The sequence below is a fragment of the Procambarus clarkii genome, chromosome 51 (genome assembly GCF_040958095.1).
Source record: "Procambarus clarkii isolate CNS0578487 chromosome 51, FALCON_Pclarkii_2.0, whole genome shotgun sequence".
NCBI classification, from domain to species: Eukaryota; Metazoa; Arthropoda; class Malacostraca; order Decapoda; family Cambaridae; genus Procambarus; species Procambarus clarkii.
In genome coordinates, this window is record NC_091200.1 from 6,838,602 (window position 1) to 6,858,458 (window position 19,857).

General features: G+C 41.8%; 1 protein-coding gene across 1 annotated transcript in view; it reads left to right on the forward strand.

The window, feature by feature from the left end:
• LOC138351964 (protein qua-1-like) overlaps nucleotides 1–19,857 on the forward strand; it is a 66,950-nt gene that overhangs the window by 10,097 nt on the left and 36,996 nt on the right. Inside the window, exon 2 of the mRNA XM_069304134.1 lies at nucleotides 15,432–15,564. Coding sequence (XP_069160235.1) covers nucleotides 15,432–15,564 — 133 coding nt within the window. The remainder of the gene's footprint in view (nucleotides 1–15,431; nucleotides 15,565–19,857) is intronic.

Below are 19,857 nucleotides of genomic sequence, written 5' to 3' on the forward strand. Positions count from 1 at the left end.
GGTGGTCCCAAAGCTCTGTAACTAATGTATAGTATACAGTTATACAACTACTGCGATGAACACATTTATGAAATGCAAATTAGAAAGCAATATTAGCTCCGCCCTGCGAGTCTCAGAGCCTTGGTGAAATATTATAAGGTAAAGGATTTGCATATTTAAACATTGTATAACTTTAATTTGCATTCTCACAATTTTAGAGACTCCAGTACTTATTCCCAAACCAATATTAAACTTTTATTAAACTTTTCCGGGCACTAAAAATTTACATACTAAAAAACGAAAACCTTATAATTAGCTTTCTCATACCAGCTTCAAGGAGCCAATTTATCCCTATTTTATAATTTAAAATCCTATTCTCCAGCAAATTCCAAGACCTTTAATATGATAGAACAAGAGGTAAAAACCCACTGTGTGAATGGAAGCACGTCAGTGTCCCTGGCTCCAGCCAAATATTAGAGTATACACTAAAACTGTCTTAATACCCACACGACGGCAGGCAGGGAGGAGGGGGGCGGGGAGGGAGAGTGGAATATTCAGACGACTGAAGGGAAGGAGGGAGAGTGGAATAACGCTGAAGGGGGCACTAAGACACTACGGGCTCACCATAGCCCGTGCTACCTGGAACTTTTGTTTCAGGTAGCGAATCTTTAACAACAACAACAGCTGAAGGGGACGACACGAGGGGCACAATGTAATAGGAAGAGTGAAGGTGTCACGGCAGACGGGAGCAGAGCACTGCTAACACGGGATGTTAAGGAAAACTATGTAAGTACAGAGAATGGGCGAGGAGAAAGATCAGGGAGGGAAGGAGAGGGGAGAGAGGTGGGGAGAGAGAGAGATAGGTAGAGAAACAGAGATATGATGCAGTAATGGCATTAAACTTGCGAGGATAAATACAATTATACACTAAAGACGGGAAGGAAGCTGGAGAAGAGGATACAGATAAATATGGGAAGATAAAGAGCAGACAATTGAAACAGTTATAGTGTGTTTTGGGCAAACACCGCAGGACATGATGAGCGCCACCACACACACACACACATGGGGTGATAGTGGTAGTTAGTGGTTGGTGGCCTGTGACGCTGGTGGTGATGGGTGTTAGGGGGTATTGGGTGTTAGGGGGTATTGGGTGTTAGGGGGTGATGGGTGTTAGGGGGTGATGGGTGTTAGGGGGTGATGGGTGTTAGGGGGTGATGGGTGTTAGGGGGTGATGGGTGTTAGGGGGTGATGGATGCTGGCGGGTGAGGGTAGTGGTGATGGGTGCTAGGAGATGTGCCACCATGTGCGAATTATTGATATTTTCCGAGCGAGTCCGCCTGGTCTAAGGGTGCCCACCTGTTTCTCACCACCACCACCATTATCACAACCATTACCTCCCCCACCATATAGACCATGAGCACAACAATCTCCACTATAACCACCACAACCATCATACTGAGATATATATATATATATATATATATATATATATATATATATATATATATATATATATATATATATATATATATATATATATATATATATATATAGTTTAAAATCCTATTCTCCAGCAAATTCCAAGACCTTTATCTTTTATCCAAGACCTTTATCTTTATCCAAGACCTTTAGATATCACATATATATATATACATATATATATATATATATATATATATATATATATATATATGTCGTACCTAGTAGCCAGAACGCACTTCTCAGCCTACTATGCAAGGCCCAATTTGCCTAATAAGCCAAGTTTTCATGAATTAATTGTTTTTCGACTACCTAACCTAACCTAACCTAACTTTTTCGGCTTCCTAACCTAACCTAACCTATAAAGATAGGGTAGGTTAGGTTAGGTAGGGTTCGTTAGGTTCGGTCATATATCAACGTTAATTTTAACTCCAATAAAAAAAAATGACCTCATACATAATGAAATGGGTAGCTTTATCATTCCATAAGAAAAAAATTAGAGAAAATATATTAATTCAGGAAAACTTGGCTTATTAGGCAAATCGGGCCTTGCATAGTAGGCCGAGAAGTGCGTTCTGGCTACTAGGTACGACATATATATAGACATATATATATATATATATATATATATATATATATATATATATATATATATATAGACATATATATATATATATATATATATATATATATATATATATATATATATATATATATATATATATATATATATATATATATATATATTATATATATATATTATATATAAAACATGGCCATTAGACACCCTAAATGCTCACACGTACGGAGAGACAGAAATTTCATGTTTATTGAAGACTAAATGGAGTGACATTCAAAATGTAATCTGCTTATTCACCCGACACTGGTATAGTAACACCGCAGCAGAGAAACACAGAGGCAGGCGGTAGGAGATGCACGAACGCCAGTAATGGTCTCAACTACAGCAGCAGCAAGAGTAGTAACAATAACAGCAGTAATAAAGACAGCAGCAGCAGCAGAAACAGCAGTAATAACACCAGCAGTACCAACGTCTAATCACACAGAGTCACGCCTGCTATTTCCTCTTTGCTCAACGTAACGCTTCCCTTCCTCCCGCCACACCCACCGGGCGGACACAAGTTGACGACGGAGGCCGTGATGGAGCAGGCCAAGAGGAAGAGTTCCTCCGTCTTCTCCTCTTCAGAAAGAGGAAAAAGCGGAGGAATTTGGAACATACTGTCTCAATACATTCGAAAGATGGTGGTGGTCAGATTGTGTTTATCATTATGCATGCAGATGGCCCAAGAAAGAATGCGGTAACCAAATCTATTTTTTTAGGCCTAATATTGTAGGTCTCCTTTATTAGGCCCAATAAAGGAGACGAGAAAGATATCACATAATATATACACGGAAGAAACTTGAAGGTCAGGTCCCAAATCTGCACAGATGATTGACAACATAGTGCAAAGAAAGACACTGAAGGAAATCCAGAATAGAACCAATGAAGGTAGAGGTGCCTTAGGCGCAGAGTTCACTGTCTAAACATCAGAGGTCCACAGCTGGTCAACACCCTCCCAGCAAGCATTATAAATATTGCCGGAACAAAGATGGATGTATCCAATCTAAGCGTGGAGGCACTTAGATAAGTTCTTGCAAGAAGTGCCGGACCAACCGGGCTGTGGTGGATATGTGGCCCTGCAGGCGACTCCAAGCAACAGCCTGTTGGACCGAGTTATCACAAGTCGAACCTGACCTCAGGCCGGGCTCGGAGAGTAGAACACCCCCCCAGAACCCTCTCCAGGTATGCTCCAGGTATTGTACATATATGTACCAAGTAAGGCTGTATATTAGACCTAGGATCAATTATCTAGACCTAGAACAGATTAGGTAACGTTTATCGTTACTGTTACTCTTTAAAATTCTATTAGTTCAAAAGTGAACTTTTTTGGGGGATACGACAGGTCATATTTTGTCCATTCTCTTCCTACAACTTCTCTTCCCACAAACGTCTAGTAGTTGTTTTATTAGTTTGTTTTTATTGCCTTTTGTTAGATAAAAATACTTTCTTGGGGATATAGGAGTGTGATAGTTGGTACGACCACACAGCCGCTTCTTAGGGAGCAGTGTACATGTCCCGTGACCAGTACCTGCCCATCGTAGGCATGTGTACCAAACACCGGTACTTCTTTTAATAGGTTTTCCAGTTCTTTGAGCAAAGAAAAAAAGTACCCATGAGACCCGGCATGTGTCACTCGCTGTTGTATTGAGCAAGAAAGGAAACAGCCACGAGGGCCACTGTGCTCAACCTGTCTTCCACTGTTGTTGTATCCAGGCGATCCTTGGCCAATTAACTAGCTGTTGTGTGTAGAGCATTTTCTAGAATTTAGTCTCCAGGTGCGCAGCTTTCCTCAGTGTGTGATGCGCCCATCTCCCCTGCCGCTGCCCTCTCCGCTACCTTACTCAACAATTCCACTCACCTTATGTAAATGACTCCACCTGAAGCCACCCAGTCGCATGTCGTTTGTCCCTGTCTGATTCTAGGTGTGTTTGTGTCGCATTAATCTCTCTCTAGTAATTATTAACACTACGCTTTCTCGTAAAGTTGAAGTTATTTATGTATGTATAGTTCGCACACTATCCAACACTGTGTGTGTGTGTGTGTGTGTGTGTGTGTGTGTGTGTGTGTGTGTGTGTGTGTGTGTGTGTGTGTGTGTGTGTGTGTGTGTGTGTGTGTGTGTGTGTACTCACCTAGTTGTACTCACCTAGTTGTGTCTGCAGGATCGAGCATTGACTCTTGGATCCCGCCTTTCGAGCATCGGTTGTTTACAGCAATGACTCCTGTCCCATTTCCCTATCATACCTGGTTTTAAAATTATGAATAGTATTTGCTTCCACAACCTGTTCCTGAAGTGCATTCCATTTCCCCACTACTCTCACGCTAAAAGAAAACTTCCTAACATCTCTGTGACTCATCTGAGTTTCAAGCTTCCATCCATGTCCTCTCGTTCTGTTACTATTCCGTGTGAACATTTCGTCTATGTCCACTCTGTCAATCCCTCTGAGTATCTTATACGTTCCTATCATGTCCCCCCTCTCCCTTCTTCTTTCTAGTGTCGTAAGGCACAGTTCCCTCAGGCGCTCCTCATACCCCATCCCTCGTAGCTCTGGGACGAGTCTCGTTGCAAACCTCTGAACCTTTTCCAGTTTCATTATATGCTTCTTCAGATGGGGACTCCATGATGAGGCGGCATACTCTAAGACTGGCCTTACGTCGGCAGTGTAAAGCACCCTAAATGCCTCCTTACTTAGGTTTCTGAATGATGTTCTAACTTTTGCCAGTGTAGAGTACGCTGCTGTCGTTATCCTATTAATATGTGCCTCAGGAGATAGATTAGGTGTTACGTCCACCCCCAGGTCTCTTTCACGCGTCGTTACAGGTAGGCTGTTCCCCTTCATTGTGTACTGTCCCTTTGGTCTCCTATCTCCTAGTCCCATTTCCATAACTTTACATTTGCTCGTGTTGAATTCTAGTAGCCATTTCTCTGACCATCTCTGCAATCTGTTCAGGTCCTCTTGGAGGATCCTGCAATCCGCATCTGTCACAACTCTTCTCATCAACTTTGCATCATCCGCAAACATCGACATGTAGGACTCTACGCCTGTAAACATGTCGTTAACATATACAAGAAATAGAATTGGTCCCAGCACCGATCCTTGTGGTACTCCACTTGTTACTGTTCGCCAGTCCGACTTCTCGCCCCTTACCGTAACTCTTTGGCTCCTTCCTGTTAGGTAGTTCCTTATCCATGCTAGGACCTTTCCCCCCACCCCCGCCTGCCTCTCGAGCTTGAACAGCAGTCTCATGTGCGGTACTGTATCAAAGGCTTTTTGGCAGTCCAGAAATATGCAGTCTGCCCAACCATCTCTGTCCTGTCTTATCCTCGTTATTTTATCATAGAATTCCAGAAGGTTTGTTAGGCACGATTTCCCTGTCCAGAACCCATGTTGATGTTTGTTCACAAACCTAATGTTCTCCAGGTGTGCAACCAGTCGTAGCCTAATTATTCTTTCCAGTATTTTACAGGGGATGCTTGTCAGTGATACAGGTCTATAGTTAAGTGCCTCCTCCCTATCGCCTTTCTTGAAGATCGGCACGACATTTGCCTTCTTCCAGCAACTGGGCAATTCTCCTGACATAAGTGACTCATTAAAGATCATTGCCAGAGGCACGCTGAGGGCCTGTGCTGCTTCTTTTAGTATCCACAGTGATACTTTGTCTGGTCCAACTGCTTTAGTTGCATCTAGAGTTGTCAACTGTTTCATTACCTCCTCTGCTGTCATCTCTATATCTGATAGTCTTTCATCTAGGGTAACCCCTTCCAACAATGGGAGCTGCTCAGGCTCGGTAGTGAACACTCCATGGAAACTGGCATTCAGTGCCTCGCAGATTTCCTTGTCACTTTCAGTATATGCCCCCTCTGTCTTCCTTAGTCTTGTCACTTGGTCGTTCACCGACATTTTTCTTCTTATATGACTGTGTAGTAACTTAGGTTGTTTTTTCGCTTTGATTGCAATATCGTTCTCATAGTCCCTTTCCGATGTTCGTCTTATGTTAATGTAATCGTTCATAGCTCTGTTGTATCTGCTTCTGTTGTCCTCTGTTCTTTGTCTTCTGTACTTCCTCCACTCCCGCCTGCTGGCCAATTTTGCTTCCTGACACTGTCTATTAAACCATGGGTTATTATATTCCTTCTTATTTTTTCCCTTTACCGTTGGTATAAATCTCTCTTCGGCCTCCTGGCATTTCTGTATGACTAGGTCCATCATATCTTGGACTGTTTTTCCTCTAATTTCTTCCTCCCACTGCACTTCATCCAGATAGTCCCTTATCCTCATATAGTCCCCTTTCCTGTAGTCAGCTCTCCTTTCCCAGATCTCTTGTCCCATGGTCATAAGTTTGAATTCCATCATGTAGTCAAAGACTAGGACACAATGGTCACTGGCCCCTAGAGGTATTTCATGCTCTAAATTCTCGATATCTTCTACGTTCTGGGTGAAAATTGTGTGTGTGTGTGTGTGTGTGTGTGTGTGTGTGTGTGTGTGTGTGTGTGTGTGTGTGTGTGTGTGTGTGTGTGTGTGTGTGAGAGAGAGAGAGAGAGAGAGAGAGAGAGAGAGAGAGAGAGAGAGAGAGAGAGAGAGAGAGAGAGAGAGAGAGAGAGAGAGAGAGAGAGAGAGGAGAGAGAGAGAGAGAGAGAGAGAGAGGAGAGAGAGAGAGAGAGAGAGAGAGGAGAGAGAGAGAGGAGAGAGAGAGAGAGGAGAGAGAGAGGAGAGAGAGAGGAGAGAGAGAGAGAGGAGAGAGAGAGAGAGAGAGAGAGGAGAGAGAGAGAGAGAGAGAGAGAGAGAGAGAGAGAGAGAGAGAGAGAGAGAGAGAGAGAGAGAGATTATATATATATATATATATATATATATATATATATATATATATATATATATATATATATATATATATATATATATCACTAGCAACTGTACAAAAGGTTACTGCTGCGGAATTTCACCAGTATTATTCTTGTGGTGGTTACCAGGACCAATGACCTCGCGGCCCGACCTCTGAACATGCCTCCTGGTCTGGTCAACCAGGCTGTTAGACGCCGCTGCTCGCAGTTTCGCGTATGAATCAGACTGGTTGATCAGGTATCCTTTGGAAGTTTTTTTTTTATCAATTTATCTTTTAAACAGCATTAGAGTTCGGCTAATCATGCCCTTGTGTAAGGCGGGAAAGTGTTGAAAGGTGTTTTTCCTTTTTCAGGGATATTCCTGCGCGGACCCTAAGCCTCTGGCTGGACCACTAAGTGTTACGAAAAGTGTTGTATTGTGTATATTAAGTGGTTGAGAACGAGTTCACCAGCTGTGTGGATTTGTGGTCGTGTCTGTTCTCCAGCGGACTCATACAGTGTGGGCCCTCCACTGCAGAATTGTCCACCCACTTGGGCTGGAAGGTAGAGCGACGGTCTCGCTTCATGCAGGTCGGCGTTCAAGCCCAGACCGTCCAAGTGGTTGGACACTATTCCTTCCCTACCCGTCCCCTCCCAAATCCAAATCCTTATCCCTTCCCAGTGCTATATAGTAGTCATGGCTTGGCGCTTTCCCGACAATTCCCTTCCCTCCACTGCAGACTCATGTTATTACCCACACACACGCCGTCACCCACTGTCATTCTTTACTCAGTACAGTATTTGTGTGTTAACAAGTATGAGTACACGAGTACAATGAATATAATCGGTCAATACTATAACTCTGAGAACATAACGAGTTCTAATAATACGAATTAAGGGAACAGGCCCTATAATGAACACAGTATGAGCAAGATATAATAAGTTCTGGGAGCATAATTAGAGCAACATAGTGAGTATGGGGAGTATAAAGAGCTCAGGGAGCACATTATAATCAACTACACACAAACTGACAAACGTTTCTAGACCGGTAAGAGAGAACCTTGAAGTAAATCTTTGAGGCGGAAGACAAGGGCCATGAGCGTGTGCACAAGAGGCTGAGGTCGACTCTCGTGATAACCACCACCACCCACTACAAAAAGGCTGAAAACATTCAGTTCGGTTAGGGCAACATATATGTTTCCGTGGAGTAAAGAAGATAGTCCACAGGGGTGCTAGATACGTCTAATCCTCTTTATGAAGGAGGTGAAGAAGCGTAGCGGGCGGAGGCTATAGTGATAAACAGCCCCCAGATGGAGAGCTGTCTAAAACTTGGTCCATTATTTCTGCTATGGCAATATCTTTGGCTGATGGGGTGGCTAGGTGAGTGGGAGGCCCAAGATAGGGGAGAAATGTGGGATAGGAGAGGGGAAGGGATGTTCTGAGTGTTGTGGTGGGATAGTTGACCAGGACGGGTGGCGCCTCAAGATTTTATGCATTAGTAAAAGATTTACCAACATCGTATAATAATTTATGTAAATACATTAATATTGTAATGATTTTCTGTAACTAGCTGTTAATATAACTATAAGGTGTGCAGGTTAGATGTAGCTGTTAATTTACAAATCTCCGCTAGGGTCTAATTAAAACCATTTGTGCCCTCTGTAATCCCTTTTTTTGCGCTACCGCTCACAGGATGGATATGGGGTGCACAGTAAACTAGCGGCCCCCGGCAGCAACAATCAAAATCAATCCTGGGAGGTGTTCTTTTTCAACTCGCCTTTGAGTGATGGACGCTAAGGATGGAAAATATAGAGGGCGAGATGAGGGTGAATGGGGGCAATGGAGGGCAGGTTAGTAAGTGGTATATGGAACAATGCTCTAAAAAAATTTCGCCGCCAAAATTGGTAACAAATATTTACAAAACAATTCGCATTACCCTTTTGTAAGCTCATTATTATTGGAAAAATGGGAAATTGCCAGAATACAACAGACGGAAATCCCAATGTAATAAATGTGTATACTTCTATATTTGCACTCTTGATTCAGCAATTGGTTATTTCTGGGCTTTTTAATTCCTCCTGTTTTGAACACACACGAGTTTACAGGCAGCCTTTCAAAATTGCTGCAAAAGGAAATTTCCCGCTGCCTGTGGGATCGTCCGCTGAGTTGAGCACTTCCTGCGCCCTGACGGACCGGCTCTCGGCTCTTCGTATTGTGTGCCAACATTCCTTCTACTTCCTCTACCTCCTCCATCACACACACACTCATCACTCACACCATGATGGCTTTTCAAGTTGATTTTTCATTTCTGCGACTTAGTGTTTGTTCTAGTGTGATGATCGCCTCCCGTCACTCTTCTACGGTGGTCGAGGATATGTCATTAAACCAACAATTATGGCTATAATAATGTACAGTCCCCCTCCCCCCCCCCCACTGTGGTGGCTATGTCACAGATACGGACCGTGACGTAGTGAGTAATAAGGTCCTAAATGTTGAAAGAATTGTTTCAGTGTATCGCACCTCCTGCCATGCCTCCTGGTCTCGAAATTAGTTATTTCCGTGTACAAATCTGGATCCAATCACTAATATTTTCCAACTGTAAATTATTATACATCTCTCTCATACCAAACATAAGACAAGAATATACATCACAGAATGATGGAATCCTCCACAAATTATGACAAATGTTTATATAAATTGGATATCCAAGTAGAAGACAAAATCAGAACGCCCTGCGTATAAAAAGTAGAAAACTATTTTGCTTCTAATTACATGATAGTCAGAAGTCTTCACAAAGTGAAGGGAACAGGTGGAGCTGCGAATAATAATGTGAGCTGACCCAACACTTGAGAGCACACCAAACAATTCTAACAACAACCAAGAAAAGCATCACCTAGATTATGCGAAGACTAATTCAACAGATTATGAGAAGACTAATTCAATCTTAACTTTTGAACAACTTGAAAAAACACACATTTTTCCAGGCTGGCTGAAAAAGATACAAAACTCCTTACTGACACTGAAGAAACTTGGAAAGTTTGTCTCATCAGAGAGCTGATGCTGTGAGAGGCGGTTAACTCTTGGGTAACTTTTGGAGCCAATGTCTACCTTCAGTGTCTCCGTGTTTACCGTGCTACCGCCTCACAATGCTCTCTGCTCCCACAAGTAGAAAAGTATCTCATAAGTAAATATATCCTCCTTCCCCCCTGCTGGTATTAAGCCACCACCGTCCTGCATCGGTTTGAAAAGTTCTTGTTATCCAACCCGTCATTTTTCTTGCAGTTGTGACGGCAACTTTATTGTGTTATTTAAAGGTAAGGTCTTCCGACATGAGTACACCCAAATCCTTTACATTGCCTTTTCGTTCTATGTTATGATTTGACTGCGTTTTATACGTGGTTTCCGTGTTTATATTTTCATTTTTTCCGTAGCTCAAGAGCTGGAACTTCATCAAATACCATATTATTATCTGTAGCCCATAGAAAGATCTGATCTACATCTGATTGAAGGTTTGTCGTGTCCTCTATGTTGTCTACTCATGAAAATCCTAGTGTCATTTGCAAAGGATGATATGGTACTACAGGTTGTGTCCTTGTCTATGTCCGATATAAGGATGAGAAAAAGTACTGGAGCAAGCACAGTACCCTGGGGGACTGAGCTCTTCACGGTTGATGGACCGGATTTTCTTTTGTTGACTATTACACATTGGGTTCTGTCAGTCTGGAAATTGTAGATCCATCTGCCTATTTTTCCGGTAACTCCTTTTGAACGCATTTTTATGTTCAATAACATCAGGGTCACATTTGTGTGACCATTGTCACATTTTGTTAGAACGAGACTTTCATCTCAACGACTAATCAGTCGTTCCTAGGGAACACCCTATTTCCAGTGCGTCTGGGAACATTTAATGCATAGGTTCGAAACCTCATCACGGCTCCTGTAGAGCTGTTCATTGATGTATCACGTTAATGTGATTTCTCTGTGTATTATTATTATTATTATTATTATTATTATTATTATTGTAATCAAAACAAATTACTCTTTTCCTTTTTCAATGTTTTATTTGTTTATTAATATTTTCCAATCAAAGAAAACCAATAACGTCTAGCAACGAGAAGCATCCAAACACGATAATTAGCTGGCATCCTTCCAACTACGGCAGACGGGGGAGGGGGCGAGGGTGGGGGGGAGGGAGTTGGACGGTAGGTTACCTTGCAATGATTTCGAGGCTCACCGTCACCGCGGCCCGGTTCTCTACTAGACATCCTGGTTGCTGGACTGGTCAACCAGACTGCTGGACGCGGCTACAAGTTCTTACCAACTACGGCAGTACTGTAGTCGATTTCCAGAGTTTTTATACTGTGCCAGCTTGGGGATGACAACCTGGCCAGGAGTGATAGTCGACCTGGAATGAGAGCCGGCCTGGGGTGACAGCCCGGCCTGGGGTGACAGCCGGCCTGGGGTGACAGCCGGCCTGGAATGAGAGCCGGCCTGGGGTGACAGCCGGCCTGGGGTGACAGCCGGCCTGGAATGAGAGCCGGCCTGGGGTGACAGCCCGGCCTGGGGTGACAGCCGGCCTGGGGTGACAGCCGGCCTGGGGTGACAGCCGGCCTGGGGTGACAGCCGGCCTGGAATGAGAGCCGGCCTGGGGTGACAGCCCGGCCTGGGCAAACATTATTGCTCCCCCAAAACAATCATTAAACAGACATTATTACCTGACCAATTACGTGTATTAGGTAACAAGGCAGTAAATGATTAACGTCAACCTTAATTATACCGGCGAGCCAACAGCAGCAGCCAGCCACACTTGCCTCTCATGGATATATAATGACACTGAATAATTTGGTTGTCAAGTGTTGGATGTAGATATTCTTGAAGAAACACTACCTCTTTGTCCGACTTATATTTAGCGTGTGATAATGTGTTTATGGACAGGGATCGTTATCCTCTTTGCTAATAACGGCATCATTACAGCCTCATGAAGGTGAAGACCGTTAGTATTTACGTTATCAGAGGGTCAGGTCGGCCATGCAGCTATCGTAAGGTCAGGTAGGCCATGCAGCTATCGTAAGGTCAGGTAGGCCATGCAGCTATCGTAAGGTCAGGTAGGCCATGCAGCTATCGTAAGGTCAGGTTGTTACGCCACTATGGGTCGCAACCGGGTTCTTTGCTGGAGGAACCACAGTACTAGTATTCGACCCCAAGTCGGTAGTGGCTTTCAAGGAGTGAGCTTGGTAATGCAAGTAAAACACACGGGGAAGTTGAAAGGAATACGACACTTTATCAATTAACAATATATTCACATATCACTTTCCCATCACCTTAAATAGAATCATACACGAAGTATTACTACACTGATATATACACAAGTGTCGCTCTCATAGGACACTAAGCGCTCTTCGATGCTCATACAATGCAGCCTTGTCAACTTCCGTGTTTCCTCAACACACACAGTACCGTCCTCAACCAGTACTGGGAAACACCAACGAGTCTACCCTAGCCACGGGCCAGCCTGTCTACACTCTCACTAGGTGCTCAACGAGTCTACCCTAGCCATGGACCAGCCTATCTAACAGTCTCACTAGGTGCTCCTTGTGAACGCCCACAATCACTCTCCAGCCTGGTGCTGGCAGAGAACATCAGCCTCGCGCTGCTGGGCCTCTACAGGAACAAATACAAGGGTAGCGAACCCCTGGCAGGAGCTTCTTGCACCTGCAAGTTACACTCCTACATAGGTACACCATGCAGCTATCGTTAGTTCAGGTAGGCCATGCAGCTATAATAGGGCCAGATAGTATCAAGAGGGACAGGTATACACCAGTACCAAGAGGGACAGGTATACACTAGTCTACCTAATAATCATAACATTATGTTAAGGTATGCCTTGGTCTGAATACTAATGTCGTTATTACGTGGTTGTTACTCCTCAGCTGAATAAGATTATTAAAGCCCAATACACAATGCTTTCCCTAATTATGACGTCACTAAAATAAGCCAACTGCGATCTAGATAATTGTGACGTCACGACGTGTACAGCAGTATTATAACTTGCGTGGCGACATATGTGCCACAAGTGATGCTAATGTCATTAGAACTTTGCATCTTCTGCCCCGCAAACGAGGGAAAGGGGGGGGGGCCGAATGCCGCAGGACCTCTGCTTATTGGCTGTTATATTATAGTTAATGGCAACCTGGCAATCTGCTCATGGCGGCGTCTGTGACCGGTGAAGAATGGGGAGGAAGAGCATTATAACATGAGGTTTATTGACCTCATGTTATCATCAGAAGGTGTGTTGACCCATGGAAGGTGGTTCCTTCTTACACCCGACCCCTCCCACTTATCCAACATTGGCTATGCTTGAAACTTTCCTTATTTCTCTAGACCTAATGTTGCTTGGTAAAGTGTTGGGAAGAATAGCAACCTGAGATGTCTTCAGGTGCCGAGGCTGCTGGTGATCACTCCCAGTGAGATTTAACCAAGACTTAAACCTAATTCCACTTTTCTTTGCCTGATACCTAATACTTTTTTGTTATATTTTCCAAGGCTCAAATTTCCAAATTTGTCAGCAGCGGAACTGAATCTAATAATTTTAAACACATTGTTACAGTCAATTTAGGTCTCTGAGAATAATTTACGTGAATTTGCCTTATTATTATTATTATTAATATTGGTAAATTCCCTGGTTGGCCTCTGTAACCTTTTCCACCACTGTTACAACGCTCTGAACTTAGTTTAATATACCTGGGAGAACCTTGTGAGAGCTCACGTTGACTTCTTCATGGTCCTCTTTAATAATTACTTTATATTTCCCTTATTTCTAACTTTTTGTTAGTCATATACAACAACTTCATTTAAAACGTTTTTCCATGATTTATTTTATTGCAGTAAGAACCATTCATTATATGTTCATCTATATTAGACATATATTAAACCCTAAACATTGTTTTTGAAGTAATGTTGAACCTGACTTCTTTATGACAAATTTCCCAGCTAAATCACCATTTTGATGTTATTTACACATATATGTTTGCTAGTACTAGGTTTGATATATTTTTCCCCGGATTGTTCTGTAATATACTGTTCCACAAAGCAATCTTATAGTATTTCCGAATTCTCTTCTGCCTTAAAATGTCTTGTTATATTTTTATAGTTAATTAAAATTTAAGTCACCTACAATGTGGACAATATTTTACGTAGATGCATTAGACATTTTTACCCTCCTATTATAAGCATTAACTTCATTTTTTTATGTTGTTTTCAATACCTGCTTGAAACTATATTTTATCTAACAGATGTTGGTACATCCTTTCCTGGTCTAAGTTGTCTTTTAATGTAATAAATGAGATACAGAGGAGACAAGGAGTGCAACTGAACTTACTGGTTGCTTCACTAGGTAGGTTCAGTCGACAATCCACAGGCCAACAGTAGCTCGAGTAAATAGCGTTATCAAAGATGAATTATGAAGTATACATCTTTCCAAAGCATGAAGCACTTAAGATTCAGACTCACATTTCCGAGCTCAGTTCCTACCTCACTTCACAATGCAGGAACTGGCTGACATATACCAAAACTTACAATCGTTAATGCGATTTCAAGTTTTGGTATTTGTCTCAAGTTCCTGCATTGTAATGTGATAGAATGAATACAGCGTGTCTGCGTCTGCGCCGACCTGGCCTCCCCGGTAGTGTTTACTGCTTAACTTACAGCATGTGTGCTTCCAGTCCACTACCTGACCTTTTAAACTTTAAAGCCTTTAAACTAATAATTTAGCTGTCAAAGAACAGGGTAATTTTACAATATGCACACAACTTCTGTTCTTTATTTGTGTGAGTGTGTTTGTACTATCCTAGTTGTGCTTGCGGGGGTTGAGCTTCGGCTCTTAGGTCCCGCCACGCTGAACTGTCAGTCAACCGGTGTACACATTCTTGAAATTGTGTCTATTCACTATGTGTGTCTGCAGAATCGAGCTATTAGCTCTTGGATCCCACTTTTCAAACTAATCTCTTTTCCTCAATTATAACAACTACATATATTTCTCTCTCAACACACGCACACATCCCCAGGAAGCAGCCCGTAGCAGCTGTCTAACTCCCAAACACCTATTTACTGTTAGGTGAACAGAGCATCAGGGAGAAAGAAACTGCCCATTTGTTTCCGCCTCCGCCGAGAATCAAAGCTGGGACATTAGGACTACGACCCCCAAGCGCTGTCCACTCAGCCACGAGGCCCCTGTGTGTATGTGTGAGAGTGAGAGTGAGAGTGAGAGTGAGAGAGAGAGAGAGAGAGAGAGAGAGAGAGAGAGAGAGAGAGAGAGAGAGAGAGAGAGAGAGAGAGGTGGGGTGGGGTGGGGTGGGGGGGGGAGGCGGGAGTTCGGGGATATAATATTCTGGTGATAACAAAATACACAAGTACCATTTATCATACATGATAAAAAGAAGTTAGAATGTTAAGAAAACGTACGAATATATTACTCGGACCTTACCTCTTTACCTCTCTATCATATTTTTCTCTATATCTCTACTAAGAAAAATGCCTCAGATAGAAGCCAACCTTGTGGTTGATAAAACTGAGGCCGCAAAGGAGAGGTACATGCCATCAGAGGAGCAGGCGGGTGAGGTGGTATTAGGTGCAGGTGTTGTTGCGGGCCTGATGAAAGGCGGCGAGGAGCCAGGTGAGTGTTGTGGCTCCTCAGTCATGAGAGATGAGTGTCCTGAGGTACCAGGTGGGTCCCTGCTTGTATACTACTGGCAGATCATACCAGCTGGTATCTGAGAGCAGATCCCTTGAACCATTCACCTGCCTGACACAACATAGCACGGGTCTTAGGATTATCTTGAGATGATTTCGGGGCTTTTTAGTGTTCCCGCGGCCCGGTCCTCGACCAGGCCTCCACCCCCAGGAGGTCAGCCCGTGACAGCTGACTAACACCAGGTACCTATTTTACTGCTAGGTAAAAGGGGCACAGGGTGAAACAAACTCTGCCCATTGATTCTCGCCGGCGCCAGGGATTGAACCCAGGACCACAGGATCACAAGTCCTGCGTGCTGTCCGCTCGGCCGACCGGCTCCCAAACAAATTATCCCGCCTGATGCATGTATAGCCCCAATAAATCAACATCAGCAGACTATACCATAATAAAGAAGGCACAACCAACACGCACCCTACTTGCCTGCCAGCCCACATCAACCACACCAAATTCATATCAAAAAATTCTGTACCGCACCACATTAAAATCCGAAGCACAGTCCGCGAATATCCGTTTGTCACTAACAAAATGTTTTCAACTCATAAATTCAACAACTCCGGAATCCGGGGAAAAATGTAACAAAAATGGCAAAATATCTTTGGAATATAAATTTATGAGGCGTTCAACGACAACAACGGCCCGTTAATGGCAGCCAAACGCCACGCTCCACGACACTCCCACCAGTAGGTTCAAAACACATCTCCCAAGATTATAATTTTGTTATATAATATATTGCATATAGTATATATATGTGTGTGTGTGTGTGTGTGTGTGTGTAACGGTTAGCGTATCAGTTATGGCAGGTGCGCGAACACCTGTGCTTTCTGAGATCGAGTCACCTTGCAGGGTGTGTGTCTAAGTTGTGTTTACCTCTCACTTGTGGTCTAGGCAAGTATATATATATATACTGTGTGTGTGTGTGTGTGTGTGTGTGTACTCACCTATATGTACTCACCTATATGTGCTTGCAGGATCGAGCATTGACTCTTGGATCCCGCCTTTCTAGCTATCGGTTGTTTACAGCAATGACTCCTGTCCCATTTCCCTATCATACCTAGTTTTAAAAGTATGAATAGTATTTGCTTCCACAACCTGTTCCCCAAGTGCATTCCATTTTTCTACTACTCTCACGCTAAAAGAAAACTTCCTAACATCCATCCCAGGAAAGAGGATTGGTCACAAGACAAGTGTGTGTGTGTGTGTGTGTGTGTGTATATGTATGTATATATATATATATATATATATATATATATATATATATATATATATATATATATATATATATATATATGTCGTACCTAGTAGCCAGAACTCACTTCTCAGCCTACTATGCAAGGCCCGATTTGCCTAATAAGCCAAGTTTTCATGAATTAATGTTTTTTCGTCTACCTAACCTAACCTAACCTAGCTTTTTTTGGCTACCTAACCTAACCTTACTTATATATAGGTTAGGTTAGGTTAGGTAGGGTTGGTTAGGTTCGGTCGTATATCTACGTTAATTTTAACTCCAATAAAAAAAAATTGACCTCATACATAGTGAAAAGGGTAGCTTTATCATTTCATAAGAAACAAATTATAGTAAATATATTAATTCAGGAAAACTTGGCTTATTAGGCAAATCGGGCCTTGAATAGTAGGCTGAGAAGTGAGTTCTGGCTACAAGGTACGACATTATATATATATATATATATATATATATATATATATATATATATATATATATATATATATATATATATATATATATATATATATATATATATGTCGTACCTAGTAGCCAGAACGAACTTCTGAGCCTACTATGCAAGGCCCGATTTGCCTAATAAGCCAAGTTTTCGTGAATTAATTGTTTTTCGACTACCTAACCTACCTAACCTAACCTTTTCGGCTACCTAACCTAACCTATAAAGATAGGTTAGGTTAGGTTTGGTAGGGTTGGTTAGGTTCGGTCATATATCTACGTTAATTTTAACTCCAATAAAAAGAAATTGACCTCATACATAATGAAATGGGTAGCTTTGTCATTTCATAAGAAAAAAATTTAAGAAAATATATTAATTCATGAAAACTTGGCTTCTTAGGCAAATTGGGCCTTGCATAGTAGGCCGAGAAGTGCGTTCTGGCTACTAGGTACGACATATATATATATATATATATATATATATATATATATATATATATATATATATATATATATATATATATATATTGTGACGGTAACGCGTTGGTGTTCGGCTGTTTAAGGCTAGGGGTATGGCCTCGTCACATAGTTATAAAAAAAAATAGAAAACTGGAACTTCGGCTGTGGTAAGGTAAGGAGAAGACACACAAAACACAAGTAAATTTTAACAATGAAATTTTAATTACGTTAAATAAATCAAAACATGAATAAAATGCACAAACAAATTCTTATAATAAAATCAATTAATCAAAATAATAAGAATTCTTAAATGACACAATGAAAAGTTACGTTAAGGCAAAATAACAAGAAGTGCAACACAAAAGTAAATGGGAGGTGCTGGAATATTGGCTTTAAGCTATCACCTCTCTCAGTACACGCTAACGTCTAGCTGGGAGGAGTGATAACTACGAAAGCACTGAACATTCTGAGGTCTGAGGTCGTGGCGACCCCAGACATCAAGTAGTATGGGGGGGCGAGTGCAGGTGCAGCCAGACCGGCGACCAATCAGCGGGGCCGGTAGCGATCAACGAGTAGTTTGGCGGTTTGAGTCTGAACAGGTGTCTCTGGCTGCAACGTTTTGCGCTCTGGCAAGCCTTGCTGGTGTTGTTGTCGTTGTTGGACATTTCTTCCATAGTAGTTTTATATAACCACAACGACGTAATTGTGGAGGGAAGAGCAGGCTCAATCTCTTGAAGGAGATTATCGTCACAATATATATATATATATATATATATATATATATATATATATATATATATATATATATATATATATATATAATGTCGTACCTAGTATATATATATATATATATATATATATATATATATATATATATATGTCGTACCTAGTAGCCAGAACGCACTTCTCTGACTACTATGCAAGACCCGATTTGCCTAATAAGCCAAGTTTTCCTGAATTAATATATTTACTATAATTTTTTTCTTATGAAATGATAAAGCTACCCATTTCATTATGTAAGGTCAATTTTTTTTTATTGGAGTTAAAATTAACGTAGATATATGACCGAACCTAACCAACCCAACCTAACCTAACCTATCTTTATAGGTTAGGTTAGGTTAGGTTAGGTTAGGATAGGTAGGTTAGGTAGTCGAAAAACAATTAATTCATGAAAACTTGGCTTATTAGGCAAATCGGGCCTTGCATAGTAGTCAGAGAAGTGCGTTCTGGCTACTAGGTACGACATATATATATATATATATATATATGCGAACAAGCCAGAATGGTCCCCTGGACAATATGCAACTGAACAATATATATATATATATATATATATATATATATATATATATATATATATATATATATATATATATATATATATATATATATAAAATGTGCGTGCGCGCTTGCCTGCTTGATGGGGTTCTGGGAGTAGTTCTACTCCCGAAGCCCACCTCGAGGCCAGGCTTGATTTGTGAGAGCTTGGTCCAACAGGCTGTTGCTTGGAGCGGCCCGCAGGCCCACCGCAGCCCGGTTGGCCCGGCACTTCTTGAAGAAAATTATCTAATTTTCTCTTGAAGATGTCTATATTTTCTCTTAAAGATAAACACAGTATAGTTATGAGTATCTTTTGGCGGTTCCAAAAGTCACTACAAACAAGAATGTGTGTTGAAAATGAAAAAAGAATGTTCTTACAGTGCACCTTCCCTGTCGACAGCCTGAGATGGAAGGTCCATAGTATCCTTTTTAAGATCGACTTGCGAAGAATAACCCAATATAAGTGTAAGTGCACTAAAAACCAAATTTTCGGATGTAACTTACATCCCTTCTCAAGGTGCTGTGTATAATGTTCAGATCAATGCATACACTACCATGAGAAAGGATGTAGATTATACCCGAAAATTTGCTTTTAATACACTTACATATATTGGGTCTTTCCGTCACCTTCATTCAACCACTACGGCATTGTAGTACGTTTCTCCATTACTCCGTGTGTTGTGTAGTGTATATGTGGGCTGGACTGTTTACTTACGAATGATGATGGAGCGCCGATGTATTTCACACTGTTCTCAACG